This window comes from Spinacia oleracea, chromosome 2, assembly GCF_020520425.1.
Source record: "Spinacia oleracea cultivar Varoflay chromosome 2, BTI_SOV_V1, whole genome shotgun sequence".
NCBI lineage: Eukaryota > Viridiplantae > Streptophyta > Magnoliopsida > Caryophyllales > Amaranthaceae > Spinacia > Spinacia oleracea.
In genome coordinates this window covers 67,212,894-67,235,860 of record NC_079488.1, presented here as the reverse complement: position 1 = coordinate 67,235,860, position 22,967 = coordinate 67,212,894, and the positions used below count along the sequence as shown (strand labels likewise).

Genomic DNA, 22,967 nt, shown 5'->3' with positions numbered 1-22,967 from the left:
TGTTTATTCCGCGGGTGATGTTTGGCATTATGCTTTTCTTGCTTCTCGGTTGCAGTCCTTTGGTTTGCAGACAAAGCTTCTACGACATGCTGGTATTGTTGGTCATGGTCGAGTATTTGAGGATGCGTTGAGTCTATTTAGTAGAACGGTGGAGTATGACATTCTAAGTAACCCTAGTGAGGTCGCTGCCCCTAAACTCATGAAGAAATTGGCAGATATATATTTCACAAAGGTTACTGCATCTGCAGAATCCACCTTCTCTTTTTATCTTCTTGGCAGTCGGCGTTGTGGAAATCGCAGCAGGGAGATCACACCTCTGCTTGGCTTCGTGCGGTCCCCATATCAGGTTTGGGACATACGATGTATGCTAAGGCTTACCGATGTGTGTTGTGTTACCGGTTGGGGGTTCCTTTGTTCTCTGTTACGGCGCCTTGTTCTGCTTGTTCCAAGGTCTTTGCGGGAGATGTCTTTGGTGATCATGCGGTGTCATGTGCTGGGATCGTGGGCATTAAACATCGGCATAATGTGGTTCGGATACCCTTGTTTATGTTTGTTATCGCTCTGGGATTTCGACGCGGAAAGAGGTTGATATTGGTCTATCTGGAGGGAACGATGGAGCTCTCCGACCAGCAGACGTGTTGCTCTACTCTTTGGATCGGGGCAGTGATGTGTGTGTTGACTTGACGGGATCATCTCGTTTGACACAGTCTGGGTTGTCTGGCTTTGCTCCGGGCCGGGTTGTGACTGATGCGGCTATTCAAAAACGGGTTAAGTACGAAGCACGTTGCAGGGCTATTGGTTATGGCTATCTTCTGTTCTCTTTCTCTTCTTTGGGGGGAGCTGGATAAGGATGTGGTGGTGGTGCTGAATAATAATAATAATAATAATAATAATAATAATAATAATAATAATAATAATAATAATAATAATAATAATAATAATAATAATAATAATAATAATAATAATAATAATAATAATAATAATAATAATAATAGATTGTATCTCGGCTCCCCACCAACTTCTTGTAGTTTACTTGATCTTTGTAGCTTGTTAAGCTTGTAACATTTTGGTGGTTTCCCATAATAATAATAATAATAATAATAATAATAATAATAATAATAATAATAATAATAATAATAATAATAATAATAATAATAATAATAATAATAATAATAATAATAATAATAATAATAATAATAATAATAATAATAATAATAATAATAATAATAATAATAATAATAATAATAATAATAATAATAATAATAATAATAATAATAATAATAATAGCAGGTCTTTTATGGCCGTTTAGGGCAAGATCGACGTCCGTTTCCAGTGGATATTCGGCAGGGTGAAGGTGTCTCGGAGGCGGTTTTTCAAGCGGATTCAAGCTCAGGTTCAAGCCGTGGTTTTCAGGCGGTTTTAAGACGCCAGGTTCTGTTATCTCGCAGTGGTTTTGCGTGGTGCAGTGGTTCTGTTTGTTTGTTGGTTGCGGTGGTTTTGCGTGGTGCGGTGGTTCTATACGGTCTGCAGTGGGTCATCGGTTGTTGTGGTTCGTCAAGTTAAAGGTGGTATTGGTGGTTCTCTGGGTACGATCGGTGTTGTCATTGTGTTGGTGTCGTGTTGATATTGGTGGTGTCGGTGTTGGCTGTGGTTCGGTGTTGGCATTGTGTTGGTCCGATTCGATCGTTCATTGCTGCATATACGGTCTGCGTTTGGGTTCGTTTTCCGGCAGTTCGACAGTTCCAGTTTGGGTTTCAGCTTGGGTTTTCCAGCAGTTCGATAGTTTCAGTTTGGGTCTCCGTTTGGTTCGATCAATTACTGGCAATCCAGGAGTTCAGTTACATTTTGGGGATCATTGTGGTGTTTCAATCAGGTCTGTGGGGTCAGTTTCCGGCCAATTGAGAGTTCAGTTTCAATCGCCAGTTCGGTTTGGTGATTTGTTCAGGTTCGTGTTCGCTTGGGTGATTCGATCAGTTTCTGGCAAATCCGGAGTTCGTTGGTGTTTTGGTATAGTTTGGGTTTGCTGTGTGGTGTTCGTTGGTGTGTTGTGTGTCTTTGTGGGTGTGTAAGTGTGCTCGGTAGTGGGTACGTTGGAGTTACTTTTTGGTTGAAGTACTTTGATATGGCTACTTCCGTGGAGAGGTTTCATTGCCCTTTTGTGGGTCTTAGCGGGTGCCAGGATGGAGGTGGGCGTGGTCTGGTGAGGAGTTCTCTGATCACTCACTTACGGGATCGTCATTGTTGCTCTGGAGTGCGGGATGTAACCCGTCATTCCCTTACTACCAATTTGCAGGTTTTTTCTACGGCTGAGGTGACCTTTCGTCGTATGGGAATTTGGCTATGTGGAGATTGTTTCAAGACGCATACTCATCGTATTAAGTGTCGACATGGCATTGGTTCTAGTACTGGTTTTGTGGACCCACCTGATTCCGGGGATGGTACTATTCGTTTTATTCTCTACTGTATTCAAAAACCGCAAGCTCCTACTTCCGAGCTGCCTACCTCTGATGCGCCTCGAGAACATCATTTTTCCTTTGATGTTGCTCTTCTAGACACTTTATTGTCTAAGCGGTTGCGTTCTGTGAAATCCATCCCTCCTAAATGTCATTTGGGTTTTTCACGAGTTCTAAAAGGGGCGCTTAATAAGGTGATTTTGAGACCAGATGACATTGCTTGTTGGGTTCAGTTGCTCGTGTTACCTCTTTGTGTCCTGAAGACTTTTTCTCCGCGAAGTAATCGTGAGTGTTCCTCCGGTGTTAGGCGGCGACTACAGGAAGAGTGTTTCACCTCTGTTATTCGTTCTTGGGGTGTGCCTGGTGGTTCCGAGCAACTTGTCGTAGACACATTGGCTAGCGTGTCTCCCCCTCTATTGGATGTTGACGAAGACCATGATTTGGCGGAGCGTAATATTAAGCAATGTAAGAGAAAGATTTCTGACGGTCACTACACTGCTGCCTTTAGAGTTCTTTCGTCCTCAGGTCTTACCCCTTACAATGATGCTACTCTTGCAGATTTGCAAGCAAAGCACCCTTCAGTTTCGGTCCCCACCTTACCGGATATCCCTGTTGATCATCACCTTACTGCTTCCTCCGCTGTTGTGTTGGAGCAGATTAGGGGCTTTCCGCGTGGTACTTCGTGCGGTAGAGATGGCTTGCGTGCTCAACACCTTTTGGATTGCTTGGGTGGTGCTGCTGTAGCTGTTTCTGATGAGTTGGTGGACTCTATCACTCAGGTAGTTAATCTCTTTCTTGTTGGAAAGTGTCCTGCTGAGCTTGGTGGATATATTGCTAGTGGTCCTCTTACGCCACTTGTTAAGCCTGGTGGTGGTATTCGGCCTATTGCTGTGGGCACTATTTGGAGGCGCCTTGTTTCTAAGGTCAGGGCTGCTGTGATTGGTCCGCGTTTAGGGAACTACTTAGGAGGGCTTCAGTTTGGAGTTGGGGTTCCAGCAGGTGGTGAGGCCATTCTCCATGCTGTCAATCGTTTGGTTGAGGCTCGTGGGGCCGATGTTGGCCTCTCTATGTTATTGGTGGATTTTCAGAATGCATTCAATTTGGTTGATCGATCGGCTTTGTTGCGTGAGGTTCGGCTACATTGTCCTGCTCTTTCGCGTTGGGTTGAATTCTGCTACTCTTCTCCAGCGCGGTTGTATTATGGGGAGCATACCTTGTGGTCTTGTCAAGGTGTGCAGCAAGGGGATCCTCTCGGCCCTTTGCTATTTTCTTTGGTTCTACATCCATTGGTGTGTCGAATCAGAGACTCTTTTGATCTATCTCTTCAGGCTTGGTACTTGGATGATGGCACTATCGCTGGTGACACTTTGGTGGTTGGAAAGGTCTTGGAGTTGATTTTGGAGGAGGGTCCTCATTTAGGTCTCCATGTTAATGTTGAGAAGACAGAGGTTTTCTGGCCTTCGGAGGATCCACGCAGTCGTCTAGAGGGTGTCTTTCCTACGGATATTGCTCGTCCTGCGCTTGGTGTTAAGTTGCTTGGTGGTCCAGTCAGTACGGATTCCTCTTTTTGTAAAGAGTTGGTTTCGCGACGGGTGTCGAAGACTGTTGTGTTGATGGATGCTGTAGCTAAGCTTAATGATCCCCAGTGTGAGTTGTTGCTTCTTCGTGCGTGCACTGGAGTTTCTAAACTCTACTTTGCTATGCGCACTTGTCCGCCTCATCTTTTTGAAGCGGCCCAATTATCTTTTGATGTGGCTCTTCGGGCTTCTTTAGAGTGTACCGTGACTGCTTCGGGACCTGGGTTCGGCGACTGGAAATGGCGTCTTGCTACCTTGCCTTATTCTTATGGAGGATTGGGTGTTTATTCAGCTGGTGATGTTCGGCATTATGCTTTTCTTGCATCCCGTTTGCAGTCTTCTGGTTTGCAGGATTCGCTTCTTCGGCTTTCAGGTGTTGATGGTCCGGGGTCGGCCTTTGATGATGCTCTTGGTCTTTTCAATAGGACCGTGGAGACCGACCTTATGAGTAGCCCTAGTGAGATCACTACCCCCACTCTCATGAAGAAATTGGCAGACATATATTTCACGAAGGTTACTGCTGATGCGGAATCCGCCTACTCCTTATCTTCGCGTCATGTTGCCCTTTGGAAATCACAGTAGGGGGATCACTCCTCAGCTTGGTTGCGGGCAGTCCCCATCTCGGGTTTAGGCCAGACTATGAACGGTAAGACTTATCGTTCGGTTCTTTGCTATCGGTTGGGTATTCCGTTGTTCTCTGATTCGACGCCGTGTTCTGCTTGCTCTCGGGTTTTCGATGGGGACATTTATGGGGATCATGCCGTGTCTTATGCTGGGATTGTGGGTATTAAACATCGACATAATGTTGTTCGTGATACCCTTTTGGATATTTGCTATCGGTCGGGGATTTCTGCTCGCAAGGAGGTTGATGTTGGGCTGACTAGTGAGAGTGATGGAGCTCTTCGTCCTGCAGATATATTGCTTTATTCTTGGGATGGCGGTGTAGATGTGTGTGTTGACTTGACTGGGTCTTCCCCTATGATGCAATGTGGGTTGTCAGACTTTGTTCCGGGTCGGGTTGTGGCGGTTGTTGCGCAGCGGAAGCAGGCTAAGTACGCGGCACGTTGTAGGGCTTTGGGTTACGGTTTCTTTCCTTTTTCCTTCTCTTCTTTTGGGGAATTAGAGAAAGGGGCTGTTTCGTTGCTGAAGCGGGTCCAGACGTACTCCAGGGCTCAAGACATTGGGGCACGGGCAGCTGCCCACATTTTCAGCAGGATCGGGTTCGCCATAGCTAGAGGAGTGGGGGCCCAGATTGTATCTCGGCTCCCCACCAACTTCTTGTAGTTTACTTTATCTTTGGAGCTTGTTAAGCTTGTAACGTTTTGGTGGTTTCCCATAATAATAATAATAATAATAATAATAATAATAATAATAATAATAATAATAATAATAATAATAATAATAATAATAATAATAATAAGGAAAATTTGACATGAATAATACCAACTTTCACTCATTTTTCAAAAATAATCCCAAATTTGAATTAGTATATCATATTCCATGCTAATAATAATAATAATAATAATAATAATAATAATAATAATAATAATAATAATAATTCCTAAAAGGAAAATTTGACATGAATAATACCAATTTTCACTCATTGTCCAAAAATAATCCCAAATTTGAACTATCTATACTAATATATTAAAAGGCGTTCTTAAGAACGTATACGTGTCACGTATACCCATCTTTATCACGCCACATCACCACTAATCAGCATAATGACATGTCATTGACAACCAAAAACCATGTAGTAAGGATCGAACACTTAACCTCTTTGTTAAAAGTCATATTTTCTACCATCTTAACCAACTATAACTTATGTTACATCTTTCCATACAAACATATATGTTCTTTTTACAATAAATAGTAAAATTAGGGCAAATTCATTCTCTCTCTCTAAAAAAGCTCTCTCCTTTCTCTACGAAACTCTCAACCAAAACCCTAGATCTAGGTGTTTATCGGCGGCCTGAGTTCGCCGCTCAACTCGGGTCGCCGGCCAACACCTCCTTTCGTCTAATAATAGTAGTTGAGTTGTAGATCGTCGTCGGTGGTGAAGGTGAAAGAGGAGCCAAGCGTTCGCTTATTCCTCCTCTAGGTTCGTCATCCTTCTCGCGCGGATTCTTGTTCGGGTAACCGGAGTTATAAAGCAAAGCAATTGATTTTGGGTTCGGAGGTTATCTAATCGGGTCAGAGATTCAACCTAGCCGCCGCCTCTTCCATCCCTACCTTGCGTCGCCGTCTCTTTTGTCGGTGAGGTAATTTTTGCTAGGGTTAGGTTTTGTTGTTGGAATTGGAATCGTTTGTTTTGGGTTGTTTCTGTTTGTAGGTTTTGGGTTGTACCCTTTGTGGTTTGTTGGTTTTTTTCCCAGTCCTTCTAATCGTCGTCGTCTTGTTTTGTGTTGGACCAACCCGATCTTGACGGTAAAGGTAGTCACCGCCGTCTTGTAGTGTCGACTTACCCCGACCTGACGATAAAGGTAAAGGTTAGTTTAGGATTTCAGGTTGTTGGGATTAAATTGCCATTTGTGTGTGCCCGTTCTCCTCCGTTTTGCTTTGTGGTAGTATCTAGGTTAGTTTATCAAGATGTTTAGTGTTAATGATGCGTTTTTGGGTATTATGTGTTGGTTTTTTCTTGTTTTTTCTAAGAATAGCCTGTTAAAGATTGTTGGTTCAGAATGTCTTCTGTGTTTTCTGGTGTTGTCTGGGTACTTCTTTTGGAGTTATTCAGATTGTAGGTGGTTTAACCCATTTGTCAATCAAATGAGGGGTTTGTTGGAAGGTGTGGGGAGTTATTGTGTGGTAAAGTCAGTCTCTCCATCTCCATCTCTGATGTTGATGTTAGAAGAATGGAAGTTATCTGTTTTGAGTTGGCTTGGGGGTTTAGTGTTAGTTGTTTGGGTATGGAAGGAGTAATGAGTAATAGGAAGGTTCAGTGTCCTTGGGGTTGGGTTGTCAGTTGGTTGTGGAGGATAGCTTGTGTTATTTCTCCTTTTAGGTTAGCGTTGAGGGTGTCTCTTAGCGCTTTCAAAAATCTTTATTTGAGCGCTGCTCCCCATTTTATGGGGGTTCATAGCATGCTACACAAGTTGTGTTTAGACGCTTGTGTGGAATACACAAGGTCAATTAATCTAGCCTATCACATTGGTTCTCTTCCTCTCCTCTCCTTGTTCCCCCAGTTTTGCAGGTGCTTTCAGAATACTTCTAATGGTAAAGGACCTAACATCAGCACCATCTACTATAAAGGAAATATAGCTGCAAATTGCCTTTGCAAGATAACGTCGTGTAAGTGGCGTGAGCAATGCATTTCCAACAATAACGGGCTGAATCAAGAAAAGCACAAAGCCCTTGCGTTATTTATTAATACTGTTTGTAGTTTAGAATTTGTAATGGTCTATAAGATCTTAGTGTTATTAGTATGTAGTGTAGGTTTGTAAGACTTTTATATTTGTAAGTTTGAGCCTATGTTAAAAAAAAAAAAAATAATAATAATAAAATTAAATGAAAGTGAATGCAAAAAATAGAATGAATAATTACTTAATTTATAAATGTACGGTTATTACTTTCCTATCTTAAGCCACAAAACAAAAAAAAAACCGGGGTAATAGAATGTAATAATGAGTAAGAGGGGAAACACTGGCGGAGGTTGAGTATTTTATCAACTAACGTGAACAAAAGGATACGACTTTGTTTTAATTTTTGGATATGGGGTTTCAGATTAAGAAAGTTGTACGTTGATCGACAACTAATCTTGTGTCACCACCGTAATTCGATGACGACACCATCTACATGGGCATATATTTACAAAATAAAAAATCCGAATAAAAGTCAAAACTCGGGGCAACGCCGGGGCCACACACTAGTTTTAGATTAATCCAAACTTTTGGGGTTACCTTCTCAAAATAATCAGAATTCTTCTTTTTCTTGTCATTACAAAACCATTATGGGTCTATTGTACATAAGTTATTGATAATTTGGATTATTTTAAGAAGATATACCTGAAAGTTGAGATTATTTCAAAATAATCCAAAGTTATGATTGTTTTGAGAATATGAGTGAAAGTTGATATTATTTAGGTCAATTTTTGCTAAATTAATACTAATACTAATTATAATACTAAACTAGTGTGTGGCCCGGGCGTTGCTAAGGATTTTACTTTTAGTCGGGTTTACGTTTTCGAAAAATGTGCCCAATTTTAAAAGATTGTATTTTACATTTATATGTGAAAATATGACAAACACTGTAGCTAGTTGAGATGGTAGGAAGTGAAACTTTTAATCCACGAGATTTGATGTTGACACATATACGTTTTCACAAACGTCTTTTAATATATTAGTATAGATAACAATAATAATAATAACAATTTTAAAAATAAACATTTTTTTATAATAAGATCAAGACGGTTTTAAACACAATTTAAAAAATAAATCTATTTTTTTTTAATAGCGAACAATCGCACACTGCCGTCCAAAAAAGGCGGTATGAACCATGGTCCAGCCGCCCACAAATGGCGGTGGCGACCATGGCTCAACAAAGGCAGTGTGCGTTTGTGCAAATCCTTATTATCAAGAAATTAAATCCGCTTATCGCAAATTAGCCCTCAAGTATGTTCCTTAATATTACTCCATTATCCGATGCTTATTTAATTTATTGTACTTAATTTTATGTTTTCTGATCTGTGGGTTTTAATTTTCATTTTTTGTATGGGGTTATCTATTATTAAGATGAGATTGAGTCATATTGTGTATGCTTTAATTTAATTTTCTAATCAATACATACATTGTTCATAGCTTCTGAATATGCAGAATTTTAACAAGTTAATGGCTTTGATGTTGTTGGTTATCAGATATAACAGGAGTGGCGAAGGGTGGTTGTCGCGGTGGTCGGAACTCGTGGCTATGGCAGAAGCTCGTGGTAAAGGGTGAAGGGGAAGGGGGCTAATTTCGTATAAAGGGTATTAATGTCCTTATTAGCAAATTAGTACGTCGATTAAAAATCCCCTAAAATTTTTGTTCTACAATCAGGTGGACCAGTGCAACCTCTCACCTGATCAAAGTATTATAAAATATGCTCTTAAACCAGGGCATGTGTCAATGGAATCAAGTTCTTTGATTTTAGTCTCATACTCTGAAACCAAATTTTAGGTACCTATCCTTAAAAGCTTCAAATTTATTGGCTATTACAAAGTGTACAAAATAAGTTCAATTATCCAAATCATAGTACTTCAATTATCAACAAAGATTGACATGGACATGGACATGAACATGAACGGAAAGATACTAGAAACTGGATTACATACAATATTGGACATCAAATTGAATACTTCTACATATAGTTACATGTCTAAATCATCAACTATCATCAATGCTACTAAATGAGATTGCATTACCCTTTCACCAACCTCTTTTACAAACAAAATATTACAAATATAACAACTAGCATTGTTAATTAAACTCCCCCTACCGATTAAACGCAACAACATTTGTTGAAAGCTCGATTATGTATTACCCGAACCCTATCTCTGGATTACCTGGTGAGTTACGCTAACAAAAAGAAGTTAAACTCCCCCGTAATTAAGGAGAAAGTGGGATATTTCCAAGGATGAGATCAAGCAAAGACCCACAAACAAGAGGTTTACCAGAAGGGATTCTGAAACAACTATCTGAATCAGTTCCAGGAATACCATAACATTCAGGTGGAGGCCTCTGCATGCCTTTACCAGGTATACAATTCAAAGAAATATCAAACCCAATACTTCTCATGAACAAATTTGTACATTTTTGGCTATACCCAGAAAAGAAATTGTACTCAATACTCAAATTCAGCAGATTTTTCAATGAACAAACCAAATCTGGCAATTCACCAGACAACTTATTATGTGCCAAATTCAACACTTGTATATCTTCCAGGCAGGACAATGAATCTGGCAAATGACCCATCAAAGAATTGAAGCTTAAATCAAGAACAGTGATATCCGAGAACAACCCCAGATTTTCTGGTATACACCCACTTAATTGGTTGTTTAAAAACAGGATTTCTTTAATTGCAGAGTTGACAAACCCTAAACTTGCAGGGATACCCCCAGAAAATTTGTTGTTGGACAAGTTGATCACAGAAGCAGGGGAGTTGCCCAAATTTTGTGGGAGTTGCCCATCAAACTGGTTGTTGTTGATGAAGATTGCATCAAGCTGTTTAGTGAAGAGATCATCGGGAATCGCACCATAGAAATTGTTGAATCTGATATCAAGGTACATGAGACTGGGCATGTAGAGGGTAGGATTGGGAAATGTGCCTGAAAATTGGTTGTTACTTAAGTCTAATTCAGTGAGATAAAGAAAATCTTTGAAGTTTTGAGGGATTGTGCCTGAAAATCTGTTGGAGTTGAGATGGAGGAGAGACAATTCAGTGAGGAGAGTCAGTTCTTTGACGAGAATGCCCTTGAGATTTGCATGGTTGAGATCTATGGCAGAAACAGAGGAAAAAACAGGGGAATTGTAACTATAATCACCATTATAATTGTCACCATTTGAGCAAAATACACCTTTGTAATTACACACATTTGGGCCCACCCAAGTGGTTAAAACCCCATTTGGGTCTTCTGTGATTGCGGATTTCCATGCTTGTAGAGCTGTGTAAGACTTGCTTAGGCTAGGACTTGGTGGTGATGGTGGTTGTTGTTGTGATTGTGGTGGTGCTTCTTGTTGTTGAGGGGGTGAATTTGAGGGGTTAACACCTCCTCCAACCCAAACTCCACCTCCGCCGCCTCCGGTAGTTCCTCCGCCAATGCCGAGACCGAGGCCGAGGCCGACACCAAAGGCAGCCTCGGTGGAGAGCAGGAAGAGGAGGAGGAGGGAGAGCATGAGGGGAAATGTGGGCATTGTTGAGGGAGTTGTGGTTATTGTTTAAGTGTTGTTGATGTTCATGATTCTTGGTATCATATTTTTTTGGGGGGGTTTAAGTTAGGGTGTGAACTGTGGAAGTGTGTGTTTTACTGCTAGGAAGGAAAGCATGAGAAGGTGGAGACAGCAAATGGTGGGTCTTGCTCTACTAATTTGGTGGTAAAATCAGTGTGTGTACATTTAATATGAATAGTTGCAAGAAAAGGACTTGATCACTTGAGTAATTTAAGCCACTCTCAAATTTTAGTTTTGAGTAGTATTTCGTACGTTCTCCGGTAATACTGGGGTTGCACACCGGTCCAAATCCGAACCAGAATCAAGAAAATTTGTGGAATGAAGATTTGTCAGAAAATTTTCGGTTTGACTCGGACTAAATTTCGGTTTTTTCGGTTTTTTCCGTCCGGACCGGGTTTAGACCGCATTTGACCAAATTATTGAATATGCCTCAATATAATTTTCGAGGTTATTTATTTCTATAAAAAAATATAGTTAGAAAATCTTTCATACAACGTACTTTAATTCTTCATTTTTAAGGGAATAGAGATGCATATAGAAGATTAAGGGACGTTCTGTTCACCTTACAAAAATAAGTTCCACGTCCAATAATTTCAGATAGGTTCCAATAAGTTCGAATAAGTTCGAATAAGTTTAGATAAGTTCAGAAAAGTTCCTATAAGTTCCAATATTAATAAATAATAATAATAATAATAATAATAATAATAATAATAATAATAATAATAATAATATTATTATTTTTTCCTTATTATGAAAATTTGGTAATATTAATTCAACCTTTGGCCGATTTTCTTTTATTAATTCCACCTACGACATATTAATTAATAATCTAACCTTTACTACCCAACGAATTTTATTGGGCTCAAGTGACTAGTAACCGGTGAAAAAGTCAAAGAGATGGTGATGAATTGATGATGATGACTGAATATATTGAGGGATAAGAGAGAGAGAGAGAGAGAGAGAGAGAGAGTATTGCCACGTAGGGACATATTACCGCCTACAACAGGTTTATGATTTGTTGAGCACAATAAAAGTTGTTGGGTAGAAATAGGTGGGATTATTAAAAAATATGGCGTAGGTGGACTTAATAAAAGAAAATTGGTTAAAGGTTGGATTAATATTACTAATTTTTCCTTATTATTATTAATAATAAATAATATTGTTATTATTATTATTATTATTATTTATTATTATTATTATTTTTTTTTTATTATTATTATTATTATAATACATCAAATGCTAACAAAGTCAAATATTTTACAAATAATTAGAGGGAAGCCGAAATGCAATCTGGGCCCCCACTCCTCTGGCTATAGCAAAGCCTATCCTGGTGAAAATATGAGCAGCAGCATGAGCCCCAATGTCATGTGTCCTAGAAAACTTCTAAATCCGCTTCAGCAACGCAACACCATCTTTATCCAGCTCCCCCAAAGAAGAGAAAGAGAACTGAAGAAAGTCATAACCAATGTCCCTGCAACTTGCTTCGTACTTGACCCGCTTCCGAATAGCCGCATCAGTCACAACCCGACCCGGGGCAAAGCCAGACAACCCAGATTGTGTCAAAGGAGATGATCCCGTCAAGTCAACACACACATATTATATCACCAAATCAAATGCAAACAAAGTCAAACATTTTACAAATAATTAGTGGGCAGCCGAGATACAATCTGGTCCCCCACTCCTCTGGCTATAGCGAAACCTATCCTGGTGAAAATATGAGCAGCAGCACGAGCTCCAATGTCCTGTGTCCTAGAAAACTTCTGAATCCGCTTCAGCAACGCAACAACATCCTTATCTAGCTCCCCCAAAGAAGAAAAGGAGAACGGAAGAAAGCCATAACCAATGGCCCTGCAACGTGCTTCGTACTTGACCCGCTTCCGAATAGCCGCATCAGTCACAACCCGGCCCGGGGAAAAGCCAGACAACCCAGACTGTGTCAAAGGAGAAGATCCCGTCAAGTCAACGCACACATCACAGCCCCGATCCCAAGAGTAGAGCTACACGTCTGCTGGTCGGAGAGCTCCATCGTTCCTTCCAGATAGACCAATATCAACCTCTTTCCGCGCCGAGATCCCAGAACGATAACAAACATCAACAAGGGTATCCCGAACCACATTATGCCGATGTTTAATACCCAAGATGCCAGCACATGACACCGTATGATCACTAAAGATGTCTCCCGCAAAGACCGTGGAGCAAGCAGAACATGGCACTGTAACAGAGAACAAAGGAACCCCCAACCGGTAACACAACACACATCGATAAGCCTTAGCTTTCATCGACTGTCCCAAACCTGATATGGGGACCGCACGAAGCCAAGCAGAGGTGTGATCTCCCTGCTGCGATTTCCACAACGCCAATTGCTGAGACGATAAAGAGAAGGTGGATTTTGCAGATGCAGTAACCTTCGTGAAATATATATCTGCCAATTTCTTCATAAGTTTAGGGGCAACGACCTCACTAGGGTTACTCAGAATGTCATACTCCACCGTTCCACTAAATAGACTCAATGCATCTTCAAATTCTCGACCAGGGCCAATAATATCAGCATGTCGTAGAAGGTGTGTCTGAAAACCAGAAGAATGCAACCGAGAAGCAAGAAAAGCATAATGCCGAACATCACCCGCGGAATAAACGCCAAGTCCGCCAAAAGAAAAAGGTAAGGTGGCAAGTCGCCACTGCCAATCACCAAAGCCAGGCCCCGAAGCAGTAACAATACACTCCAAAGAAGATCGAAGAGCCTCATCGAAAGTGCGCTGAGCAGCCTCAGAAATACCAGGAGGACAAGTACGCAAAGCAAAGTAGAGTTTAGAAACTCCGGTACATGCCCTAAGTAACAACAACTCACACTGAGGATCATCAAGCTGAGAAACCTTATCCATAAGCCCAATGGTCTTGATTACCCTCTGCATCACAAGCTCACCACTAAAAACTGGATCGGAACTAGCGGGACCACCAAGCAACTTAACACCATGCAAAGGACGAGCAATGTCAGGGGGAAAGACTCCCACAAGCCTGCTACGAGGGTCCTCTATAGGCCAGAAAACATCGGTCTTCTCCACATTAAGATGTAACCCGAGACAAGGCCCGTCCTCCATAATCAACTGCAGTACCTTCCCCACCACAAAGGTATCACCAATAATAGTGTCGTCATCCAAATACCATGCCTGAAGACATACATCAAACACGTCCCTGATTTTACAAACCAGAGGTTGTAAAACCAAAGAAAAGAAAAGAGGACCAAGGGGGTCACCCTGCTACACACCCTAAGACGACCATAACGTATGCTCCCCATAATACAATCTGGCTGGAGTAGAGTAGCAGAATTCAACCCATCGCGAAATGCCCGGAAAACGAAGACGAACTTCACGCAACATGGCCGCTCGATCAACTAAATTAAAGGCATTTTGAAAATCCACCAACAACATTGAAAGACCCACATCAGAACCCCGATCCTCAATCAACTTGTTCACAACATGAAGAATCGCCTCACCACCCGCAGATACCCCAACACCAAATTAAAGACCATCAAAATAACTTCCCAAAGACGGACCAACCATAACAACACCAACCTTCGAAACCAGACGTCGCCAAACAGTATCAACAACAATAGGACGAATACCACCACCGGGCTTGACAAGAGGGGTGAGGGGAGCACTAGCAACATACTCACCCAAACCCATAGGGCATTTCCCAGCTAAAACGAGATTAACCACCCCAGAAATGGAGTCAAATAACTCATCGGAAATAGCCACAACATCCCCACTCAAGCAATCCATAAGGTGCTGAGCTCGTAAACCGTCCCTCCCACAAGATGTGCCACGAGGAAAACTCCTAACCCAGTCTAAAAGAACAGCAGAAGTAGCCATGAGATGATGGTCATCAACATGAATATCAGGCAAGGACGGAGCTGGAAACGAAGGGCATGGTGTTTCGACTGCAAATCTGCAAGAGTGGCCTCATTATAAGGCGCAACGCCAGAAGAAGAAATAACACGGACTGCAGCAGTGTAATGGCCATCACCAATCTTCCTACGACACTGCTTGATATTACGCTCTGCTAAATCAAGACCCTCATCAGCGGCCATCAATGTAGGGGATCCAGCTGCCAAAGCTTCCCGCAAAAGAAGCATATCACCACTCGGCTCACTCCAAGTACGAATAGCATTAACAATGCTCTCCTCCTGTCGTTGCCGCCTTACTGCAGATGTGCACTCATGATTACTTCTCTGACTAAAGGTCTTAAGGATACATAGAGACAACACGAGAAGTTTTACCCAATAAGAGGCATCCTCAGGCCTGCAAATAACCCTATCAAGCGCGCCTCTCAAAACCCGGGAAAAACCCAAACGACATTTAGGAGGGATGGATTTCACTGTGCAAAGCGGTTTAGAAAACAATCTGTCAAGAAGAGTGACGGTAAAACCACAATCCTGTTCTTGCACCGCAATATCCATTCTAACATCAGAAGCAAGATACGGTTTAGAAAAACCATAGAGCACAAACAGAACAACACCATCCTCAACAACAGGCGGGGCCACAAAATCAGAACCATGAAGACATTTAGCACGAAAAGCATGTGTTTTAAAACAATTCCCACAAAGCCAAATCCCCATACGGGGAAGGTCAACTCAGCCTCAGAAAAAATAGCCAAGTCAGTGGTTAGAGATTATCGTGTGACCACTTGAGCATCACCCTTACAATGACGATCACGAAGATGAGTGATCAAAGAGCTCTTAGTATGCCCATTTCCACCGTCGTCTTGACACCCACTAAGACCCACAAATGGACAATGAAAACGCACCACACCATTAGGCATAATGGACAAATGGACAATGGATTTTGACAACTCCAACCCCACTTCCAATTGGCCCCCATTTCAAAGACACTATGCAGAATACAATACACAATAATAACCACGTAAAACACCACTCGACACCCACGATATTCACTGCCAACACCAAAAAGCAACACCAACGCACCCACTGCCAAATACACCCACGAGACTCATAACACACAAGCTACTGGATAATTGTTTATGCCACAAAACCACCGTCACTGCACCGGAAACTGAAACTGAACGCACCGAATTGCCAGAAACTGAATGCACTAAACTGCCAGAAACTGAACGCCAAATCCTGGAACTGATTCCGTCACAAAACCACCGTCACTTCACCAGAATGTCTCTACACAATTCACATGAACCCACAAAACCACCGTCACTGCACCGGAAATCGCTGCACGTTAAAACGTAACCCCTCGCTACACCTGATTCGAATCCCCTCGCTGGAAAACCCTGCCGCATACTGGACCTTGCTGCACGTTAAAACCCTTCGCCGGAAATCCCAACCGCAGACTGCCGATGCCGGAAACCCACCAGCGAGATTTGGCTGTCTGCCCTAGTCGCCGAACGCCGGAAACTGCACCGAAAACTACACCAGAAACTGCACTAATGCGCGAGAAAACAACACAAAAACTGCCCCACCGTCACCTGTAACCGCCTGAGAAAGTCAGCCGCCGTCGTGAACCCTTTGCCGACCCTAATGCCGCGGGAAACCCTGCCGGATTATGGACGTGAAACAACCGTCATAATCGCACCCTAATTTAGAGAGAAACGATATTATTATTATTATTATTATTATTATTATTATTATATTATTATTATTATTGTTATTATTATTATTATTATTATTATTATTATTATTATTATTATTATTATTATTATTATTATTATTATTATTATTATTATTATTATTATTATTATTATTATTATTATTATTATTATTATTATTATTATTATTACCCCCTCTGTCCCTGTAGGGGGTGTTTTTGTAGTTTTCCCCTACGGGGGCGGTTGTTTTAGAAACCTTCGTATTTTTGTACTTCGTAGGAGTCGCCACCAAACATTGTTTAGGGTCTTGTTTGGAAAGACCGTAAATGACTCTATTAGGATAAGACTTGAATCTTTGAAACGGATGGGTGAGATCCGGGCAAGGGAACGAGATGCTTATTCCGCGAGCTTTAGAAATATTTTCGAAAATACCCTAGTTTAGACTATGTGGGTTTGAATTTAGGACAAATTGAATTTCTATTTTGTATGGCGGTCACTTTGCTTTAAAGTTAATTTAAGGGAACCTAAGATCGGTTTGTCCAAGAAATTATCTTTGTTAAGCGTGATGTAACCTTGTATTTTGTTGTATTTAGCATGTGCGGTGATGAAAGCAATAAAGCAAATAAAGCAACATCACAATAGTAAATAAGTGCGGAATTAGTAAATACAAGACCCCCTAGAGATGGACTAGGGAGTAGGTCCACATTGCCTAGAAGGACTAGGCAAGTAAAATTGCGGAATTGAAATGCGTTATTGAAATGCGTTATTGAAAGTGCGGAATTGAAATTGCGGAATTGAAAGGTGCAGAATTGAAATTGCGGAATTGAAAGGTGCATAATTGACATTGCCATATTGAAATTTGTACTTGGGCACATGAGATCCGAACGCCAAACGACTACTTAAAAATAAGTGCGCCCGACACGAATTCAAAGCCAAAAAATCTCAACTTGGGAGAAGTTTCTCATCCCAAAGTATCCTAGATTTTGCATATAGAATTTGAACTTGAATTTTGAATCTTGAAATATTAAACTTGAAATACTTGAACTTGAACTTGAACTTGAAATATTGAAGTTAAGAGACTTGAATCTCAAAGATCGGGCCTTTTAATGTTGAAAAGACTAGATCTTTGACGTGCCCTTACTTTGAAAGGATCCTAGTTTAGGGAAGTAGTAATGAGCAACCCTAAACATTAATTGGATCTTGAAATTTGAAAACTTGAACTTGTATATTGAAAAATGGAGTGTTGAATCTCAAGGAATAAACCTTTAAAAGTTAGAAAGGCATCATCTTTGATTACTCCATACTTGAGAATGATTCTAGTTCAAAGAAGTGATTACAAACAACTTTGAACATCCTTGAATCTTGAAAGTTTGCATTTTTGTATTTTGAAAAGTTTGGATTTTGAAAAGATGTATGATTGTTGCAAGTGACATTTTTAAGAGTAAAAATTGCCAACTTACTAATCATTTTGAAAATAGAAAATCAAGACATCATTGAATAGATTAAGGTTGGGATTCGGAATTACCTAGTAATTAGGTTTAGGCAAGCTTTCCGATTAGAACTCCAAATTGCTTAAAGCTTGAAGATTGTATGGTATTTTTGGAGGATTTTGTATTGATTTTTGTATTGAATATTGAGGTGCAATTTTTGTATTACGACGTTATGTCTTGAATATGCCTCCCTTAATGCTTGGACTTAGGGGGTATTTATAGGGGGAATGGATGCTAAACGCCAGCCATTGCCAGCGCAGCACGCCGAAGCAGCGCCCAGTGCTGGTGATGTGGCGTGAATGCTGCCAAAACAAGGACGTGGACTCCGTCCTTGATTTGTCTTGTATTGATGTACCTTCGTACGAATAGTACGATGTTTGGTACGTAGTGTTTTCTTGGAGGTTAAGAATTGATTTTGCGTCTAAAAACAAGCTGTTTCTGGTTTTGAATTTTGGTTTTACGGGACGAGGCCCGGCTTGCTCGGTTTTGTGGGCCGGCGCCCGAATTTGACTTTCCTTATTTGATTTTGAGTGGAAAAGGCTTAGTAAAACCAATGGAACGGTCTACTAGATGAGATTGTACTTGGATTTTGAGATTGGTTTTTGAAAATTGTATTTTGTACCGAGTTCAGGAAGGGGAACGGCCTCGGGGATTGGATTGTGGCTCTTGGATTTTGGACATGCTTTTAGCAATTGGAATTTCCGCACGGAGTTTCTCCAATTACCTAACAAGGATAATGGTATCATCATCATCCCAATGGGGAGACAGTTTTCGACTCGGGACGGAGAATGATCAAGATGTTCTGCAATCAAGACCATTCTTTGTACGCCGGTACCTGCACAAAACAAGCGTTAGAAAAAAAAGGATAGAGTCTACCTCCGTTCGGCTGTGACGATTTCGGTTTGTACTTGTACTGTTCATCCGTCTTTGGGGTTAGGACGGAACTTGGCATCGAAAATTTTGAACTTTGAATTCTTGAAATTGAATCTTGAATTTTTTGAACACCCGGAGTTAATCCGTTGGGGATGTGCTTCATTGGGGACAAAAGCTTTTTACTGGCCCTTGAGATTTTGAAATTTCGGCTGACTTTCCTGGAGCTTAGGTCCGTTGGGAGTCGAACGCCTCAATTGTTATATTTTTTGGACTTTGTATCCTCGAAATATTCATCTGTTTGTACTTGGAGACACAAGTATGTACCCGTATTTTCGGAAAATAGCACGATTTGATGTTTGATGCCTGGTGTAGAAAACCGTAGCAGCAAAGGACGTGCAATCAGCACGGGAGACCGTGCGCGCGCTGAAGATTCCTGCGCATGCAGTAGGCAGCGCTGGGCGCTGAGCTCGGCGTTTGACGCGGGGCTGCGCTATATAGGCGCCCCTTGCCGTGCCATTTGAGGAGCAATTCCTCATTCTCTTGCTTTCTTTTCTCTCTCAAAGGTCGAATTGTCTTCCCTTGGTCTTGTTCTTGCCTTGTCCATGTAAGTATTTCATGTTTTGCTTATGAAATAAATTCTAGGATTGCATGTAGTTTTGATTTTTTTGTACTTTGAAATGCTTGTTGACATGATGCTCGCATGATAGTAGGCTTCTTGAATTTTGTAAAAAATTGTTTGATAGCCACTCGAACTGGAACTGTTGGAACTTGTAGATTTGAAATTTTTTTGAAATTTTTCTTGAATCTTGTACCTGGTATTTGTAGATAGTGGTCTCATCGGTGACCTAGCAGGGTCTCAGGAGAGAATAGGCTAGGATGCCTAGGTGTTGTTTGTAGAGCTTTGGAATGTTGGCTTCGGCATGGGTAGCCTAGGCGTTGGTGTTGAGCTTGTATACCTGCTTCGGCGTGGGTAGCCTAGGCGTTGGTGTAGAACTCGTCATACTCGGAGGAAGCTCGCCGAATCTTCGGTGGTTCGAGCTGCTGAGGAGGACGCTTCGGACGATGAAGCGGCTGCGGTAAATGCGCCGGATGGGGGTATGGTTCCCCGGAGAGCACCCACTTTCGTCGGTACTGGCTGGAGTCCTTCCGATCTGGTGTTTCGACCGGAGTTTCACTTGTCTCAGCGGCCTCGCGCTGGCTTGGTGAGTCTTGCACTATGCTTTGAATTTGTATCTTGTACTTGTATAGGTTTTGAGCTGATTCGTTCATCTGTAGGCCGATGGAGAGCCGTTTTGCACCTTCTGGTCCTTGGCGGAGCTTCAGAAGGCTTTTAAAGCCATTCGTGCTGACGAGGAGGCTATGGGGTTCTGGTTGCAGACGGGCCTAGTCGATTTCTGGCGTGCCATGGGAGATACTCCGAGGAGAACGGGGATCAAACCCCGGCTACAGGCTTTTCTGGAGAGGTGGTGGGATACCACCAATACTTTTCATATGGCGTGGGGGGAGATCACCATTACCCCTTTTTAGTTTGCCATGAGTACGGGTCTTCCTTTTTCTGAGAGTAACGTGACCTTCGATTCGAAGCTGACGTGGCTCTCGGCCGCTGCCAGGGACTTGCTTGGCGGTGATCATGAACGCTATCCAAAGCGTGGGTGTGTCCGCAGAGCAGGGGGTTAGGCTCTTCCTCTTAGCTCTGATGAGTAGGGTGGTGGCCCCGAGCAGGAACAGTCGGGTGCACATTAGCTCCTTGTCAGCTTTGCAGGATTTGAGGGTTGTCTCGAGCTACAGCTGGGGTGGTCTGGCATATAGCCACCTCTTGTACGAGATGAAGTGTGCCTTTCGAACTGCGCCGGAGAGTGAGCCGAGCATTGCTTCTCTGTGGAGTGTGCTGGAGGTATTTAAGACTCCTTGTACTCTGTGCCTTGTACTTGTATGTTTGTATTTTGAACTTGACTGATGTTTTGCTTGCTTTCTTGAAAGATTTGGATGTACGAACACTTTCCGACTTTTGGCGCCGGACCGTACTGGAAATGCGGCTTACCTGTATGCTGCCTCTTGGATAAGAGCGGTGCGCAGGAGGGTGCCTCTGGCGGCCTCCCGCAGAGCTTGGAGAGTACTACCTGCTGATGAGGTAATATTTTTGTACTGTTTTGCTCTTTTGTATTTGTACTTGTATAGTTGCCTGAGTTGTCTGCTTTGTAGGTGGTGTGGCGTTCTTTTGCTGACGCGCCTGTACCTGCCTCGGCTGCTCGTGCCCATTTCTTGTTTGGACGGTGGGTTTTTCTCCCGGGGGTGTATCGCCATATGTGGTATCTGGGGGAGCGAGTGTCCCTTTAGCACAGTTCGGGGGATAGGCTTGTCCCCAAGGACCCACCGGAGTCCATGCTGGCACCGGATGAAGAGCTTGCCCGACTCTATGTGAATGCTAGGGGCGATGATGTTTGCCGTTCTTGGAGGGACTTTGTACAAAGGAAGGCAGCTATGATGACTTCTTGAGGAGGCTGGCTCCACCAATATGCTTCGTACTGCCGGTGAGCTCTTGAACTTTGTATCTTGTATTCTTGTATTCTGGTATCATTTTATATTGGTTTGATTGTATGAATGTATAATTGTATGTAGGAGGAGGAGGTCGATCCTGAGGACATTCCCTATGCTGATAGGGTCATCCGCTATGAGAACTCGGACGGGGAACAGGTGGAGGTGACCATTCCTGTAGCTTCTCCTCTGCACCGGAGATCGTATGATGCTGTACCCGAGCATTATGCAGCTGTAAGTACTATTGCATTTTTCTTGAAACTGATTGTAATCTTGTATCTGGGAATTGATCTTGAATTTTGTATGCAGGCGCCTCGGGTGAGAGTGCGTCGCTGGATGCTTTTGATTGATTCTTTGAAGAGGCATTGTGCCAAGCTGACCCAGATGTTTTCTGGCCGGGACAGTGAGGTGCTTTTTTTGATTTTGAAATTTGTATTATGGAAACTCGAACTTGGATGTTGATTCTTAAAATTTATTTTTTGTGTAGGAGCGCCGTCGAGGCCGCAGAGGTTCTGTTGATAGGGAGCCCCAGGTGGAGACTTCCTCGAGGCAGGAGGGACCGAGCTTGGACTTAGGACAGGGGTCCGGTGCTGGTACTCGTTAGAGGCACTCTGATGCTGATTGGGGAGCTGCCCCTTTTGTATATGTTGATCCTACCATGCATTCCTTTGGGGGTGCAAGCAGTTCGAGGCCTTTTGTTCCTCATCCCGGATACTATTTCGTAGGGAGCGGTCCTCAGCCTTGGAGTGCAGATCCTTGGACTTGCTGGCAGGAGATGGAGAGGATGCGTCAGGCGCAGATGTTTGAGGCATAGCGCCAGTTCATGGCGATGCAGCAACCTTATCAGTACTCTTCCCCTCAGCAGGGGCCCTATCGTTCTCCCGGTACTCTTCGTATCTCGGAGCAGGATCCTGGTACCCCTGGGACAGAGCTGGATCGGGATTTAGAGCGCCTTAGGAGGCGGAACAGGGACAAGGAGCCCATGGTTGATATCACAGCTGATGATGACTCGGATTGACCCTGCATGGTAGCGAGTTCCAGCTTGCCTGGGTTGATTTTGTATGGGTTGGGTTGTATTTGTATGGATTTGTATGGTTGGACTTTTGTACGGCTTGAAATTTTGAATCTTGTATGACTTAAGTTGGACCTTTTTTGATGGTTTTATACTTGAAACTTGCAAGGTTTGGAATCATTGAATCTTGTATGGTTGAAAATTTGAATTTTGTATGCGTTGTGTGTGCTTTGAAATTTGTAGCTATATGCATGCATGAAATTTGAAAAAATTTGCCCATTTTTTCGGGTGTATATACCCACTATAAGCCCCCACTTCGACTGAGGTTTTTTTGGTAAGAGAAAGCGCAAGTCAAAGTATTTTCAACTTTTGCTTATGCATATGCAGACTCGACTTAGGACGCCGATCTAGCACTAGAATGCTTGAATTTTGAATAAACTGAACCGAGATCTGCCCGAAGCGCTGATCCGGACTGCTTGAATTTGCGCGGCTTGCGGCTT

General features: G+C 42.3%; 1 protein-coding gene across 1 annotated transcript; it reads right to left on the bottom strand.

The window, feature by feature from the left end:
• Nucleotides 1-9,298: 9,298 nt before the first annotated feature.
• On the bottom strand, nucleotides 9,299-11,136 carry LOC110793495 (leucine-rich repeat extensin-like protein 4). The gene has a single exon (XM_021998374.2). The coding sequence runs from the start codon at nucleotides 10,909-10,911 to the stop codon at nucleotides 9,607-9,609; it is 1,305 nt and encodes a 434-aa protein (XP_021854066.1). The 5' UTR covers nucleotides 10,912-11,136; the 3' UTR covers nucleotides 9,299-9,606.
• Between the last annotated feature and the right edge of the window lie 11,831 nt (nucleotides 11,137-22,967).